The sequence below is a fragment of the Cyprinodon variegatus genome, unplaced genomic scaffold (assembly GCF_000732505.1).
Source record: "Cyprinodon variegatus isolate N-32 unplaced genomic scaffold, C_variegatus-1.0 Scaffold228, whole genome shotgun sequence".
NCBI classification, from domain to species: Eukaryota; Metazoa; Chordata; class Actinopteri; order Cyprinodontiformes; family Cyprinodontidae; genus Cyprinodon; species Cyprinodon variegatus.
The window spans coordinates 533246-551444 of NW_015150681.1; the positions used below are offsets into that span (position 1 = coordinate 533246).

At 39.5% G+C, this 18199-nt stretch overlaps 1 protein-coding gene across 2 annotated transcripts in view; it reads right to left on the bottom strand.

Annotated features, from left to right (window-relative positions):
• lima1 (LIM domain and actin binding 1) overlaps positions 1-17959 on the bottom strand; it is a 25302-nt gene extending 7343 nt beyond the window's left edge. Inside the window, exons 1-4 of one of the 2 annotated variants that reach the window (XM_015381117.1) lie at positions 17765-17959; positions 16095-16247; positions 13547-13592; positions 6251-6682 (exon numbers count right to left, since the gene is read on the bottom strand). In XM_015381117.1, coding sequence (XP_015236603.1) covers positions 6251-6682; positions 13547-13592; positions 16095-16219 — 603 coding nt within the window. In that variant the 5' untranslated portion in view covers positions 16220-16247; positions 17765-17959. Of the gene's footprint in view, positions 1-1529; positions 1761-6250; positions 6683-13546; positions 13593-16094; positions 16248-17764 lie in introns of those variants that run through there. The other variant, XM_015381118.1, reaches the window with a different exon arrangement.
• Between the last annotated feature and the right edge of the window lie 240 nt (positions 17960-18199).

The window sequence follows — 18199 nt, forward strand, 5'->3', positions numbered from 1 at the left end:
AATGTTTGTTGCTGTAAATATTTGAATTTTGAGTTTTCGTAGATGAACAAGACTAAAATGATAAAAATGATGTTTTTATGTCTCAGACATTTTTAGCAGCCTTAAAATCGTTTTATGTATGGAAAGTGGCTTTAGAATGAAGATTTCCCAGCATGCATATTTAAAGTAGTTTCAGGATAACTCTGGTGGTCCTATGCCTGGAAACCAACAAAAAAAAAAAAAACATAATTGGGTACTCAGGTGTTCTACTCAATCAAACGCACCTATTCCAGAAAATGTCCCTCCTAGATCTAGGGAAGAAATTGTTTCCATTATCTTTATGTACTTAAGCACTGGGCATGGAGTACTTTCTATGGTAAATAAGTTAAGAGTTTAGTTATGACCCTTAAAGTTGGTGGGAGGCATGGATCAGTCAGTTTTTCCATTCATCAATGTTAAAAAATACATATATTTTTTCCAGCATCAAGCTAAAACTACAGCTAATACTAAAAAAATCAACTTTCATTTTTCTTACATTCCCTTATAGAAAGTACTCCTTATCCAATGCTTTTGTTTATATCCATCTTTTAACATTGTGAACCTATTGAAAAAGCCAATGTACTCTTTTCTCTACCCAGTTTATTCATTTTTGTTATTAGAAAGTACTTCTAATCGAGCCATTGTGTGTCCTGTTCTTAGCCCCGCCCCCTAACATTTTCTGCTTGAGGTTTCTACCTGTTAGAAAGGAAGTTTCTCTTTACTGTCGCCAGATGCTTACAAAGGATGAAGCTGCTAATTGAATTTGCAATGAATTGGATGAAGCAGTCTTAAAAAATAAAGTGACTTCATGACAGTTTTGAACAAACTAAATGCTTATGAACAACCTGTAAACCCGGTAAATAGGAATTATTAAAACAAACATTTGTTAACACTGGACCAATGAAAACTGAAGTATTAAACTACAACAAAGCAGAGCCTGCAGCACAACAATGGATCAACTCCAGAGGAGGGATTTGATTATAGACCCAGGGTGGAGCCAATGGAGGGGGGGGCTGAAGGGAGTCTGATACCGGCTTGCATGCATCCATGAATTAAGGAGGGGTAAACACATGGGGGTCAGTATAAACAAGCAGATGCAGCCAGGCACCGTCTCTGGGAGGCCAGACAAAGGATCTGCTGCTAATCCGGATACTCTCGTGCATGTAGCTCCCCACCTGAAATTTACTGATTACTACAGACAATACTCCATCCCCTACCCTGAACCTTGCCACAATAAAGAGGGGGGAGGAAGGCTCCTTCAGCATCAGTTTACAGACACATTACCATTCCCAGATAAAAACCAGCTGTGTTTGAACAGAGTTTGAATAAAGCTACTGATAAAGTCCATAAAGTGGCCTCTGACTCAACGTTTCATTACAGGAACTTTACTGCTCAGCGCATGAAGGGCTTCTTTCAACAAAAACAGGCAAAAACGATAAAACTGCAAAGAAACCCAAGGCCAAACTAAGAGCTACGAACATATGAACCTATGAATGAAACACCATAGCTACCTTCAATGAAGACAAAGCAGAAGATAAGAAAGCGAGGACGCCAAGGTGAAGATGGCTCTGTGGGGGGATGACTGAAGGCGGGACGGGCGCCTCAGCAGCGGGAAGAAGCAGACTGTGGCTCTGACAGGAGATGTGGGGTAGGGTCTGCCACTGACGCGGTTTTAGGGGAGGAGGAGGGACCGACGGGGTGGAAGAGGCCGTGGGGAGCAGGTGCATCTGGGGGGGCTGTTAAAGGAGGGTGTGGCTGAGCAAAGGTAGGGGGAAACATCAGGAGGAGAGACGATGGGTGTTGTGGCGTTACAGACGGGTGGAGGTTATTGAACCTGAAGTGAAGCGGGGAGCAGAGGGAGGGAGTGATGAGGGACAGGAGGATGGTGGAAGAGCAGCTGGTGTGGGGTGAGACCGAGTGGAGGGGAGAAGAGACGGGGCTGCGTAGGAGGAAGGGGGGGCGTCTGCTGACTATGCAGGGAGAGGGTAGAGAGTGGAATATTTNTAAGAGTCAGAGGAGGCGGATAAGAGCAGATCTAGGCTCTAAAACCATCTGAGCTGCTCTGTAAGACGGTTCCTCCCAGCAGTGCCCTGAGCCAGATGCTCCAACCAGCCTCCAACGTCAACTCTTCACTTTCAGCTGCAAGTAGAGCGTCTGAGCTGCACTCTTTAGAATAGAAGTAGCCTTAATAGATCCAGAAGTTAAATACAGATCATTTCAAAGCTGAGCTGCTCTTTATTAAATATGAGCACCAAGAACAAAACAGCAATGAGTTAAAGCGGAAAACATGACATCCTCCATGACTCCATCCCTGAAATCACCGGTTTTTTTACAGCAGCCTGATGCTGTAAGGTCAAAAAAACAAAATCTTGTCTCAGATATCAGCGTCCACCCCCATCCTTGTTTTGCGACCAAGATTTTTCAAAAGTAGGTTTTCCCCCCACTTTTAAACTTTAGGCATTTTAATCAGAATGTTGTGTTTGAATGACTCGATTTAGAAGGATTGTGCATTTTAAGAGAGACGTTTATGCTATAAAAGTCCCCTTAATGTTGATACCTCCTAATAAATTCCAATGGAAGCCTCCCAATTTGTCTCCTAGTCTAATTTAAAGATGTTATCTGAAGCCTCAAAGGTTTGTTAGTTAAACAAACAGCATCACAAAGGACAAAGGAACACAGCAGACAGGTCAGAGAGGAAGTTCTAGAGAAGTTTAAAGCACGGTTAGGTTCTAAATACCCTACGTTCCTAATGTCGGAGAGTTCTGTTCAAACCCTCATCTTGAAAGAGTACAGTAGCAGATTTGATCTAGAGCAGCAAAGAGTCAAACTTTGGAGAAGGACCAAACACACCTCAAACAACTATCATGCACTTTATGGTCTCTTCCATCTGGAACACACCATCTGCACAGTGGTGGCAGCATCATGTTGTGGGGATGTTTTCTTTACAGGATTCTTGGAAGAAAACATGAAATTCTCAAATATCCTGTGAGGGCTCTTGTGTTCGTTCATCTTCCACTCAATTTTCTATGAACATGCTCAGATACAGGACTCTGAAAACCAGCTTCTTTACACTTGAAAAAAATCAAAATGTAGATAAGTCCTTTTTTCTTAAAGTGCATTTGTCCTTGAATTGAGGACATAAAAGAGACATATTGCTAATGGAACAATTTAGGTTTAAAAAAAAAAAAAAAACACAATTGCCTTGTCTTATTTCAAGTGGATATTATCTAATTATCTTAGTTTAAGAGTAAAAATACTAATTCCATTGGCAACTTATCTCATTTACCTTCTCAAATCAAGAGTAAATACACTTAATTTAAGACATTTTTTTAATTATTTCTAGATTTTTATTTGCAGTGTAGGAAAGATCGCTTTTAGCTTGCCTGCCTAGTCAAGGTTCTCAACCATTTTCTGCAATCAGTCTGAGAAACCACTCAGAAAGTCTTTTCAGGTCTTCTGAGTTAATTAGCTGATCACACTGTGACAATATGAGTTTCTTTAAAAAATAAAACAAATGTATATCTGTCTATAAAAAAAATTGTATATATGTATATATATTTTTTTCTAATAAGCATATTTGTATAGCTTGCATCATTTGTAATAAAATATTAGAAAAATAAATTATGTTCTCAGAATAGATATAAAATTGTTCAGTTATATTGTTCCTGGATGGAGATTTTACATTAGAGTTTGGGATCATTACTAGGAATTGCTTTGAATCATCAACTAAGAGTTTTCCTCTCTTTTTTTGGGAGATGGAGCTCAGTGGGAGAATTGAGCTGTTTGGAGACAGACTGTGGTCGACACTAAATCAGAGCAAGAGGAATTAAACTTTATCAAACTGCAACACAGGGAGGATCCAGAGCTGCTGGAAAGTTACTTGACATGTTCAACTGATCTATTGCAAAGCTGGGAAGATTAAAGGCTGAAGATGATAACTACACAAACATTCTGCATACTGACTCAACAGCAATGACCCACCCCCCCTAAGTCAAATAACAAAACTACAAGTTGATTAGTTTTTAATATTTCATTGAAAACCACAACCTGACAGTAGAACTTTTTACTTATTTGGTGCGACCAACAACAAAAGATCAGTGGAGTTTTGATGATGTGGGGAAAGAGGCGTGAGGGTTGAGAGAACACAGGGATGAGATTAACAGAGAGGAGCACAGGGATGATTGATGAAGAGTAGGAAGGCCATTATGGTGTTTGAAGGGGGAGGAAGATGGTCTGAAGAGGCTCTGAGCACAGATCAGCTGTCTGCAGTCATGAGCCTGCAGCATTACATCATCTGCCCTCCAAAGGGGAGCTCAACAAAGCAGCAAAGGGCTTCTCTCATACAGTGGAGGCTATTGTGTAGATCCTCCATGCTGAGTTGAGTCTTATTTCTTCTCATACAAGACAAGATAATTCAGCAAAATGCTTCCAAGTTTCTGTACCACCTGATGATTCAAAAACTTTCACAGAAGGTCAGTATGGTGTAGAGAGGACAGACTGAGGGTGACAGAAGGTTAAGAAGGGTCCTACAAGATCTAAACAATGGACTTTAAGCTCAAATACTCCAGAGCTGGTATCCTGCAACTTCTAGATATCTCTCCAATCCAAATGTTCCAATTACCTCACTTGAGGCCGAGTTCTCCAGGGTACTGCAAAGCACTTGGTTATTTGATTCTGTGTCACAGCAGAGACTCATCTAAAAGGTGCAGCACATCTGCCCTCAAAGACCAGTATCATCTGCATATACTGATATCCTTCCATAGAAACCTCTTAGTTGATGCAAATACATCCTAATCCTCACCTTAACGACCCTCACTACATTAAAATCATTAGCTTTTTACTTTTATATCCCTGGCTTAACTAAATTTTTTTTGTTTATTTTTGTTTAAAAATCAGGTTATCAGGGTAGATATTTACCTGGGTAAAAGCCCGGGAGAGAGGGGGGACTTTTTGGACCGACCTTGAACTTTACGTGGAGGTAGAGTAGAAAAGTTCAAGAGATTCATTTTACTGGTTAAATATTCTCAGCATTTTTGTTTCAGTAACCTCCCACTTTAAAACCAACTGGTTTATTCAATAAAATTATTACCCAGCAGTTTTTGTTAGTGTTTTAAAATGTTAACATTCAAATACTCAAAGATTTCTGACTTTAGCCCATGCAGGGGCAGGGAGCATGTTCTCTAATCTTTTAGGGATTTAAATTAACAGTTTGAACAGTTGAGCTCTAAGAGATTCAAATTTTGTTTTATTAATAGTTTGCTCTACTTTGTTACATTCATTATAAGGTTTGGAGAGACTTTGCATATTCTTCAATGTGTAACCTTGGCTCTAACGTCTCAGTGCAACAGATCTGCTAAACCGACCTGGCTTTGGACACCACAACACTAACACCCACAACTAACAGCTTGATTGGAACAAGAAGAGAAAAAAAAGTTTAGTTTTTAAGAAAAAATTTTCAGATGCACTCAAAAAAAGCAATTGGAGGAGCACAAAAGGCCAACGTAATTTTGCAGACTGATGAGTTTTCTGAATCCTAAAGCACCTTTATTAACAGTCTTTACTAGGTGCTGTATCGCCCTGCATCCTCTGGGACCATGTGGAGACTGGACTACTACATTTTTATTTGGAATAAGTCAGGGTGAAGGCCCATTACTGTATATAATTAAGTGACTGGAAAAAAGAAAGGAAGAAGAAAAGATCAGCATGAAGTCAGTAACTACTGACTTTCTACACTCTTTAAAGGAAACGCATGACTGGATGGTAAAATTCCTCCATTTTTATGCCCAACAATTAACAATTAGCAGCCTGGGGGAGCGTGAAGCAGAAGGTGGTCAGGGATGCTGGTTGTCAGCTGAGTGAGGGGGTGGGTGTGTTTAAGCTTAGGGGTATGCAGTGAGGCTGAACCATGTGACGGAAAGCATGACGGCACTGCAGCGAGCCGAACTCACAGCAAGCAGATGCTTTAACAAAACCAAACTGGATTTTCAGTTTTAGGTAAAACTAAAAGATTACCGACTGCAGACTCACTTTTTGAAAAAGTTGAATTTAAATCATTCTCTCTTACACTTAAACATCCCATTAGAAACCAGTAGGCAAACCAAATTTCCCTCGAAGGACAATAAAAGTACATTTGAAGTAGAAGAAAGCCAGATAAAGCCTCATGTCTTCTAGAAGTATAAAATCTCACTCTGACAGATGGTGCATCAGAGTGTTTTAACTCGGATTAACATACCTTATCGGGGGTTTCTCCTCTCTCAAACATCATCTTCAGACTGTTGATGGGAACACTGGGTTTCTCGATGTCAGACACCTCGGCTGCTGCTCCCTCCTCTACCTCCAAATCTCTGCAGGGCTCCATCTCCATCAGATCTTCAGCCTCTGTGGTAAACTGGTGTGTTCTGGTCTCAGATTTAACCTCTTGCACTGTATCTTGATCCAGCGAGGATCCAGCAGCTCTCAGGACGTCCTTCTGGGTCTGGATCTGAACTGAGGGGGCAGTTTTAGTGATGGGTGATGAACTGCTGTGGCTCCTGGTCCCAAAGGGGTTGCGAGCGGTGGCCTGAGGTGGAGCTCTTTGGTTAGATGATTGCTGCTGTTGCTCCCAGCGTTTCTTTAAAACGCTCAGATTTCCACCAGACAGCGATGACAGGAGAGGTTCCACAACCTGCAGAAATACAAGAAACCAATTTTAATATCAAAATACAAAGCTACTTTAAACAGCTGAAGCCGGAGTTTTAGAAATCTGATGAATGTAGATTTCTGGAACAAAGACCTAAACCAGCCTAATTCTACAAAACAAGCCTGTGGCTAGAGGCCTTAACCAGCTGTTGCAGCTGGAAGCATGACGGCAAAAAGAGGCATGTCAGCTGAGGTAAACTTGGAGTGGAAAACATGTTTGATGTGCTAAAAGCTCCGATGACTCAAATTTCCAATCTGTTTGTTTTTTTGGATAAATATTTGAATTCTTAAGAGTAAACAAACAACTTTCAATCAGATGAGGTAAAAATATCTGGTATCAGTTTTAACTCTTCACATATTAGAAGCCACGCCCCCCCATTCCACACCCACAAGCCTCCTTGTTCATAGAAGAATGTTTAATATGAACGTGCTTCTCATGTACAAACCTGAGACCAAACCAACACAGTTTGTCAGAGCAAGTCCTTTTTGACAGAGTGAAGAGTGTCTAAAAAAAAAACCCAGATAATCTGGAAGCTTGCTTTAAAGCCCTCCTGGCCCTTGTGGTGTGGCTGTGGGCCAGAGAACAGAACAGCTACCATCACAGTTCACTCTACCGTTGTAGCTCTACCCTCAGATTGATGTTTTTCTAGAAGGTGAACCTTAAACCCGTTCTCTAGACTTTTGCAGCCTCAATAGGATCCTGCCTAGCTTCACTCCTAATGAACTGACTAGCTGCCCTGCACCTTTGGAAGAAAGCCATCCCCGCAGCATGAAGCTGCCACCACCATGCCATAATATAGCAATAGCGTGTTTATGGGGGATGTAAAGCATCTCAACCACAGAGTCTTGAGCACATGGCTAAAAAAATAAAAGAAAAGTATTTTGTCCACAGGAGACCAAAGCACCTCCTATATGCTTACAGAGTTTTCTTTAGCTTTTCCTGTCAACGATTATTCCAGCTAAACAGTGGATCTCTGCAGCTTCTTAAATGTTTTTGGAAAGTTAATCCTGTTTTAAACAGAACTTTTTCCGTGACCCCATCTGCTGTGATGCAATTTCTTCATTAATGTTTTTATAAACAAAACTTTGAGGTGATAAACAACACATTTATGGAAATCAGAGTAAATGAGTTTTAAAGAAAAATTAGGTTTTTGCCCCTTCCTATAGAATCTAGGAAGAAAAACATACTTGTGTAACTTGTGTATATTTTGCCCCGTACTTCACAGATCTGCACCACTGTTGCTCAATCACAAAAAATCTCAATAAAATAAAAATTTTGTTGCAATGCATCTCAAAGGGGGTACTTTTAGGGGACGGTCAAACCGTAGCACAGCATAGTACATTAAGAGTGCATTAAACAACTTAAACATGCCTGTGCTTTTTTTATTGGCCTCTTTAACTCTGCTGTTCATCTGGATGCCATTAAATCATACAGAGAAACAATGTTAAAGAGCTAACGAGGCTAATAGTCTCCATTGTTTCCTCTTAATATGTTGTTGCATCTTAAAATGGTCATTATTGTTCGAGGCAGTCTTCCAAAGAGGCTCCGGCTATAGATGAACAGATAACTGCTGCAGCATCTTTACGGTCAATAAGGCCAAAGATGGCTGCAATTGTCCACAAACTACAGCTGTGCAGCATTGAAGACAGCTTTCAGAGGCATATGTATTCAGACAGAGCAGAGACGCGGCACAGCAGTCGCTCATTTTTCTCTGCCAGCTAAACAAACAAAACGGTCCATCATGACTCATTATCAGACAAACCTTTGCAGAGACGAATCCAGCCTGCTCTCCAACTCCGTTAAGTTTATTCAATAGTTTCAATCAATGCTTGACCTTTACCATCTGATTCTCTAAAAGCAGCATTAAGATAAAACACCTTTCAGATAGATGCTTGCCTAAAGTTTTAACTATCAGTTTATGCAAACAAAGTCACTGAACTCAGCAGAAGAGGAAAAGACGAAGAGGAAACAGAAACCACAAACTAAAGCTAGATAAAAAAAAAAAAAAAAAAGCTGTGAGCTGCTCAGCATGTGCAGGTATGACTTATAAGCTACAATAGTCAAATCAGTAAAAGTTTGCTTTGTCTCAAAAAGATAAATAAATAAAAAAGCAGAGATATAAAAACCTACGAGTGATACAGATGCCCCAGCTGTCCGGTTGTCGATGTGCGGTTGTGTAAATGCGTGCGCCTGCCGTGTCTGCAGACGGAGAAATGCCACAAGCTGTCCCAGATGTGAAAAGGCTTGAGAAATGATCAGAATGAAGCAGCATGAAGTAACTCGCCCACCCCCTACAACACACAGGGAAGGAAACTGAAGTGCGGGGGAGGTTAAGGCAGGGGAGGGGGAGAGAAAATCAGAAACAGAGACAGTCAGTGAGGAAAAAGATGGAGGAGAAAAAAGTGCAGGAAATGAGGAAAAAGGTAAAAAGGGAACTCTGGAAACGTGGAGGGAGGGTTACAAAAACAACAGAAGAACTCCAAGAAAAGCAGCGAGGCTGAATCTGGATGTGTGATAGTCTTCCTCTGAGCTCCTTTCTAAAGCTGTTCTTTATTCTAAGTGTTGGTTTCAAATACAAACACCTTCTATAACCACCAAGGTCCAAAGGTCTGCCAGCATAATCCAAGCCAAGCAGCAAAATTACCGCATGATGGATGAAGATCTACAAACATTTTTCATCTAGACTCTGAAAAAGTTGTTCTGTAGGTCCGAAAGAATAATTGGAGACATCTAGCAATGTTCAGAGAGTTTGTTATATATACGGTAATATAAATCTGGTTAATAAAATTAGCATCCCGTCCTCTAAAACCTTATTAGATTCCAAAACCAACTCGGTGTGGATATCAGAAAAAAAAGTAATAATAATTTAAAAAAAGTATCAATATGGGTGGTTTCATCAAGATCATAACTTATTTTTAAGCAAGATCTCAAATTTTGCACGACCCCCTAAAACAAAGTAGGCTTGACAGATACGAGGAAGGAGTGGCAACTTAAAAAAAACCTTCACAAAGCATGGGAGTTAATCAAATTATCCTGACTGCTTTAGCTTCTGCTAAATCACTCCAACATTAGTTCAGACACCCAAGTGGAGCAGTGTAAGGAAATCTCCCTCATCTTCCACTAAAGTGAGATCATGTCATTGGGTGGCAGCTCAAAAAGCCAACCCAAAAATCCATTTCTCTAAAGCCAATCCACAGGGGATAGAACTGATCAAATGTCTGCCTGAAATACTCAGCCCACCAACTAATGTCTTCAGATAGTGGAAGCAGGAAAATGGACAGCATAAGGATAAGAGAGAGTTTGATAAGGGCCACTCTGTTGCATTTTAAGTTTGCATTAATCATCAAATTTGGACCAAAAAAGGATCAAAAGTGGATTGAACAAATTAACATTGTTCTAAAGGGGATGAAAGAAGGGCCAATTTGGTTTTATTCAAAGGATGAGCAGCAAATCAAACTGCTGGAGAGGTTAAAGCTGGCACATGAGGATCAGACTAATGCAAACGGATGTCTTGGTCTTCTTTAAATAGGTGGGTTCATCACTGGCCTGGAGAACATGCAAGACCAGGATGCATTATGGGAAGACGGAAAGTAAGCTGAGGCAGAGTGATGCATTTTGTAGAAAGAAAGGATGATTCAGGAAGATTTTGACAGGCCGTCCAAAAACGAGCTTAAAATGTTGAGTTGCTGTGCTTTTACAGCACAAAGTACAGCCAAGAAATGATTTTCCTCCAGGAAGTTCTGGATCTGCTGGGTTCTCGATGAGGGGGGAAAAAAAATTTAACAATTCCTGAGAAAATCATCCAGAAAATGTCATCCTTAACTGACCTCTTCTGCTATGGCTGCATATGTGGATGAAAAATTCACTAGTTCAGCTGTGATGAACTTTAAGGAAGCTCTTCTCAACCAGGCATTCTTAAAAGGATAAACAAAATATACAATTTTTCAGAGACTTATATGCATAAGGATCAGCATTTTCTCCTCTAGGTGAACAGAGTGACTGCTGAGTGTATACATACATATGCCAGCAGCAGAGAACAATTCATCTGTAGCACACAAGCAGTTTTTAAGAGTCTTTGTAAGGACCATTTGTAACCTGACCTTTAATGCACATCCCTTTTTTTTAAAGTTTAATAGAGAAGGATATTAACTGAAGTAGAGATGTAAACCGTCTGACTATTTGGCTGCATTCAGGTTAATCATCTTGATATTAAAGAAAATTATATAAAAAAAGGGTGAAAAAAAATTGGGTGTAGGAGGGTTTTATTTAATAGACCTAAATTGCTTTAAACAAAATTTTTAGAAAATGTTTTTAATACACTGAGGTTTATGGGACAGTACAGGTAAGAAGCATGTTTATTTTAATGCAGGCTTATTAACAATGAAGCTTTGTAGCTTTGTCAGTGAGTCATCACACGATCCATTGCGGTTTTATGATTTAGTGTTCTGCATCTTTGCTCTGAAGCCAAGCTCTCCTTTCATTCTTCCTTCTAGAGTCATAAGTTATGTAAAGACGCTCAATAAGAGTTTTGTGACAGCTAAATAAAGTGACTCGGGCCATTTCAGTGTCTGAATATTATTCTAAATTGGTGCATCTGTGATGCTACACAAACCCCAGCAGACCTAATGAAGTGCTGATTGTGGCTCAGCTGACAGCCCACAGGGTGAGGTGGCTACGTGGTTATTAGCATGTAAAATAGGTAACCGATCAGTTTCAGGAAAGACTTAAAAACCGATGAGAACAGCAAGTCCTAATTTTATCTGAATCAGCCGCGACATGTCAGAACCAGCTCTGAATAGAACCAGGAGTGCACCCACTGATGTGGTCGGACACGCCCATCTTGTCAGCTTTTCTTGCATGACAGTGGAAACATAGGCAGATTATTGCCCACTAAAGCACAGCTTGTGTTTGCAGAAATGCTGCTTCATGTCAGGAGCAGAGCTCTTCATTGGCTAAGGTCACTGAGGAAAAGGGGGACATGTCCCCCCAGATTTAAAGTGACCCCAATCCTTACCCCCGACTGACTGTACAAGGTGGGAACTAGAGAATTCCTGCTTGAAGAGTTAGGCTATAGCCCTTGCAATACTGCCACCTGCAGATGACTTTAGGTTCCATCATTGCTGGTTTAAGCATCTAAAGAGCTGACCTGGTAATTTACTGAGACCAGCAATGCAAATGTCCCCTGAGGTCCGCAGTCCATTTGATCATGTAGAGACAGTCACAATATGGTTGCTAGTGGTGCCTATATCATCTGCTGAGGCACGGTGTAGTTTTATTTTGACAGATTATCATTGCCTGAGTATAAGTGACATCTTTGAGTTCTCTCATGATCTGCTGTCTGGGCCTTGGCGTCGGTCTATACTTTCCCTGAGAGCTTTTCCAGTTTATCCACAATTCCAAATAATTCCACAATGCCTTTTTTGTCTTTAGCTTATTACAAAAGTAACTATTTGAGCATTAATTAAATCCCAACTAAATAAAGATAACGTGGCTTCATTCATACTGCAGGTCTGTATGTTCAATTCTAATTTTTTTTTTTTTTGGGTGACCTTTCAGATCATACTGGTTCAAGACTGCATATGCAGATAGAGGAGACGACGTCACACAGCAGCAGACCGTTTATGGAAGTATTATATGGAGCTAAATTAGAGCCATAAAAGTTTGTTGGAAAAAAAAAAAAACATTTAAACCTGAAAAAGAAATTCAAATTATCAAATTTTTTATTTCAAAGGAAAACAATAATTGGACCAGAGTTTTGTATTTTGTTTACCATTTCAGAATAGGTTTTTCAGCTGCTGTTTTGAGCTGTTAGAAATGATTCCACATTTGTCATTTGATGCCCCGCCCCCCACGCCAAAATAGACCCCAAAGTTTGAATAAAATAAATAAAACTCTGAATCTGAAGTCTTTTTTTTCTTCATTTGAACAAACTTTTTCCATTTTGAATTTGTGTTGTTTTTCTGTTTTTTTGTTTGTTTTTTTACATAACTTAATGGCCCCCCCATTTAGTTCTATATAAGGGTGGATAATTGCTTTTAGAAATGTTCAAAAGTTTTGTTCAAAACAAAACCCTCAAACAAAAGGGAAGAAAAAAAAAAAGGTGCTGTTTGGCATCTCTCCTTTTTTTCATTAGTAAGCTGTTGAACAATTAAAACCACATCATAGCGAAATAAGGTAAGCTGAAAGCAGCACAGCTTTTATGGAGCGCTAACTGCTACTGTTGTATGTAGGTGGGTGGTTAGAGCCTGAAAAGTAACACGAAAGATAACATGCAACGTGGCCGATCAGATAGCAGACATTTTAATTTAGTTGGTACTTGGAGTTAGTAACACATATGGGAGTTGCACAACTGAAATTTGGGGGGGGTGTAAAGATCAGAATCAAAAACATGCGGTCCCATTTCCCTGCAGTGGGAATGTAGCCAAAGTTATGTAGAAATTATTAGTTGACATCAGTCCACCCCAGTTAAAAAACAAATGCCTTTTGAACCCCTGAAGCTCTAATATTACAACCAAAAGCTTTAAGGAGTCAGTGACTGAGGCTGTTAAAGTTTAAGAGCATTCTCAGCTGCTTCTGAAACTAAAGTCCAGCAGCTTTACCTCAAGAAGCTACTAAATAATCCTAGTAAGAGTAGCATTCATCTTTTATTTACTGTGGTCCGAGGTGGGATACCTTTACTCCAGCGCAGCGTTGGAGACATTGAATCTATGCACATTTTTTTTTTTTTTTTTTTTTTTTTAAGCAGCAAATGTTAAAACCTTTTACTCCAGTCTTTGTTGCTTTACACGTAAATATGCACATTTTTTTTTTTTTTTTTTTTTTATTCTTGCCACAAACAGCGCCACCTACCGTTTTTTTCCTCTCTGCACTTCCCTCCTCTGCAGCCATCTGGTACCTTGAGGAAGCAACACAGTGGATATTGATAAGAAACATCAAACTAGAAGAAGCTGTTCCTGCAAACAGAAGATTTTAGGCATCAACACACACATAATCTCAAGGCACGCTGAGAGACGTAACCATGCAAGTAATCTTCCCTTCAAACCTGAAATGAAAATGTTTTTTTAAAGTGAAAAAATTTAGACAAAAATAAGTAAACCTGTTCAATGCAGAAATCTGAGACCTGATTTATTTTAAAAGATAAACGATTTTAGTTTTGGCATTACAAAAAAAACACAACATAAAAAAAAAAAATTTAATAGTTTGTCTCAATTGGATTTAAAAAACTAAATAATGCACCAGTTTCTGTAGCTGTTTTATATTACAATCAGCACAGAACAGTACTAGCCCCTAGTGGCTGAATGGGGAGTTGCAGACTAAATTTGAAATTACAGCTCAGAGGAGCAGCATATCCTCAAAACCAAGGCATCTTTATTTTCAGTGGTAAAGTTTCAAATACAGAGACAAACTAGAGCAACTGGTTGAGCACAAGTTGTGGATGCATCACTTCTTCATTACACCTGAAACAAATTAATGGTTAGTGGCCAGGCCTCTGCTAAACTCACTGACAGCAAGGAGGAAATTTGGCCCTTTATTTCAAGCTGCAGGACAGTTTGCTTCCTCTTCCTACTGCCAGCATTATTCAGGTAGCACTTATGGCCTCCGAAGACGCACTTCCAATGTCTTAAATATCCTTACAGATTTGAGGTACTCTGACTGTATGGAAGTGAATCGTTAACATATTTCAAATGAAAAAGCATTTCCAGAAATGCTTTTTTTTTTTTTAAGAATGTGGCTGCATTGGTAGACTCATAAATTAAATTAGTAATCAATTATCCTGTTTGCATTTTCATTTTCTTCTCCAACACTGCTCATCCTTTTACTTATTCGAGTTATGGACAGTACTTTGCTGGCAGACCATGAAAACAAAAAAGCAATATGCGGTTTTAAAGAAGTAAATATAAAATGCAAATAGGATGATTGATTACTAATTTTATTTATGAGTCTAGTAATGCAGCCACATTAAAATTTTACATTTCAAATAAAATTTTGGTATGCATTTGCTGGGGTACATTTTGAAAAATAAATCTCAAATGTCTTTCATTTTTATTTTAATTAAGTAAAAGGATGAGCAGTGTTAAAGAAAATCAAAATGCAAACGGGATGATTGATTACTAATTTCATTTATGAGTCAAACAATGCAGCCACATTCTTAAAATGAAAAAGCTTTTCTGGAAATGCTTTTTCCATTTGAAATATGGTAACGATTTGCTTCCATAGGACTGAGCCAATGCCATCATTCTGGGTTTTTGTTCTGTTTTTTCTAAAGGGGTCCAAATGGTAGGAAACTGCAAATATACGTTAATGCCCATAAAGACAATAATATTTAATATAATCATTTCATTTACAGAGAGCATGTTTTCTGGCATTTAAATTTTACTCTTATTCATTTAGTAGTTTTAGCCACTTTACACAAATTAAAAGAATACTTGGCTCTATTTTATGACAGGACATGCCTTTTTTAGGCTCTCAGATGTAGCAAATTTCAATCTAATGAACCAAGTCGATTGCTTGAATCACTACTCACAGATCAGCATTCATGAAGTGCCATGCACTTTAACACACACCAGGGGTGTAGGAGCCATTTATAGTTGTTGGTGTTTAGGTATGGTTTGTTTCTGGGTTATTTGTTTTGGGTGGCGGTGACCTATATTCTGCTCTACCACTGGTGGCGGTGTGGAGGGGAATGCTTTATAGGTAAGACGTGAGGGGGCAGAAAGGGTTTTGGGTGACGGGAGGTCATACGGTTTTTACCGCTTTACCGCTTTCTTTGGCACACAATAGCCTGCGTCCTCCGGTTAAACTCTGTTATCACATTCTCCATAGTTACCTGTCCATCTCACTTGATGTAAAGACCGCTACTCAGATTGTTTGGAAAGTTTGTTCATATACAAACGTACTTCAATAAATGGGAACGCCCATACCTCATATCCTGGTTTCCATCTCCTCTTTTAAGCGTGTTAAATCCCAGATTCCCCGCACCCACAAGCGACAAAAGGGTGGTTGGTAGTCGCTACAAGGGGGAAGCTGGAGTTTAACATTTAATTTTCAGTTTAGAAGACTAGTTAAGCTACTGAGTGAACAGTTAGATCAGACAGTTGAAGGTTGGCCTCAAGCCAGTCCAAATACCAAGTGAAAAACTGAATACAGAAATGTTGACTTTCATTGTTTTATATAGGAGTTAAGGGACTGACTGAAACCGATGAGCTGAAACCAAACTACTTTTTTGTAGACAAAGGGAACTGGAAGTGGCTGAGCTGCAGGAATCAATTCAATTTTAGCAGCTGATGAGTTCAGAGTGAGGCAGCAGTTCAGCTACTGGTGAATTATTTAACTCCTGGAGTGGAGCCAGGAGGCCGGGTCTGCAGAACGATAGTGGGGTGAAGGGGGGTGGTCTTACTTGGAAAAGCGTTCAGCGATGGCGGTGTTTTTGCCCCGAGTAGAGACGATGGACAACTCTTTGGCGGTGACCCTCAGGGACTGCGATGCCCACTGGCTGCGTTTGAATGGTGCAACGGAGGCCATCTTTGTTGTTTATCCAGGAACAAATTAACTGAGAGGGGGAAAAAGAAAAAAAAAGCCTGTTGACTCCACCAATTAAAGCAGTTTGTTTTCATTCAAGTGTTTACATTAAACTGCTGCTGCTCTCAGAGCTAAAAAAAAAAAAAAAAAAAAAAACTCACATTTCCTGTAAGGTTAAATAGGGCTTTAAATAACAGGATCAGTTGGACTTTCATGTAGGAAATCAATACATTGTACCAGACTGCATATCTGACTGCAGCACACAGCGGCCGCATCACCTGACTCAAAGTCAATAGAGTGTGAGCATTGACCATCTGTTCCCTGTGTGACAGCACTCACTCTATGCCCGGAAGGCGACAAGCAGCAACCAGACAGCAGAACCTTTCTGCTGTGTCACAAAAACGTCCCTCTGACAGTTTCACAAGAGCCACAAGCGAGTCCCTACGCGTTCTTAGACCTGATGTAACTTCCTGGAGCACCAAACAAGCGACTGCATGCAGCTTTCAGTGAATAACCGTCATCGTCTGAGTTTTACACACAGATGAAGTAAAGGCACGTGAGGTCACATAGTGGGCTCCACGTCATTCAGCAGATGAACAATTGTCGGAAACGTTTCAATTTGTATTTAATCTGATCAGGATTTTCTAAAGACTGTGAAAATAAAGATATGTTTCATATGAAGTGTGAAGAAAATCTAAGAGGTAGAAATGAATGAGCGTCCTACTTAGAAAAACATTTCCACTCAATAGATCTGCTTTTTAAATGAGGGTTTGAAAACTTAAAATAACCACATAAAAAAAAAGTTGAACTTTAACAGATCAAAGCCTAAATTGACCATTAAGCGCCTGTTTAGTCTTTATTATAATACAATCTACAAAAGAAAAAAAACGTTAGTTTTGTGGTACTCTTTGCTGGATAATGTTAGGGTTTACTGAACAATTTAAGGCAAATCTTTAGGACATATTTAAATAAATACAATATACTAACAATATTTAAATTATATGCTACCAAAAATAAAACCAAATGTTATGATCCACATAAGACTTTTTTTATATATATATATAAATACAGCTTTTCAGCTACACTTAATGGATTAAAACCTTTTTTTTTTCTCCATTTTCAGGAGAAGTCTTATTTTGTTTATATATAAAAACCTCTTTAATTCCAGTCAGATTATTTATGATTGACGTTTTTCCTAAGAATCTCCAATTTTATGATTACACACCAAAATTCTTAATTATTTTTTATTAAATGGTACTAAAAATGTCTATCACAAATTGAATTTTTTTTAATAAAAAGTAAAAGTCAAAAGTTTTGTTCCCTTATGTTAACTTGTAAAAATGTTCCTGACAGTTAAAACACAAACAAAGGCCGATAATCTTCTCTGTAATTAACGTCTGAGTGAGATTATAAACAAAGCAGCATGTAAAGCTGATACAGCAGGAAAGAAACGGACGCCGTGTCAAAGAACTTCTGAACCGGCATCCTTTCTGTTCACCCACAGCAGATCCAGGATAATAACTGGAGATTTAAGACAAAGCCACCTACCTCAATCCGATCACTGGAACAGATCTGAAATGGACCTAAAGTTTCCTCCTCAGATGCTTTAAGCACTGCTTCAGATCCTAGAAGGAAGTATGACGAATCCCCCCCTAAAAAGCTGTCAGCCAATAGGAGGACAGCACTCACTTCCACCTGACAGGTATCGGTTTTTCTCCCTTTTACTCAGTAGGAGTACAGAATGACCCGAGGGAGCATGACGAGGAGACGGAGCAGTGAAAACACACGGAACGAGCAACAGGCAGAGAAAGGAGGACTGTGGGAGGGAGGAAAGAGGAGGGTGGGTGGGGAATCCCACTGTGGATTCCAGGAAGCCAGCCGACTCCTGGCTGCCCACTTTCTCACAGGGTCAACCGGATGTGACTCACTGCTCACAATACCAGCCGACTTCACTAAGGGGGGGGGTTCAGACCACGACAAATG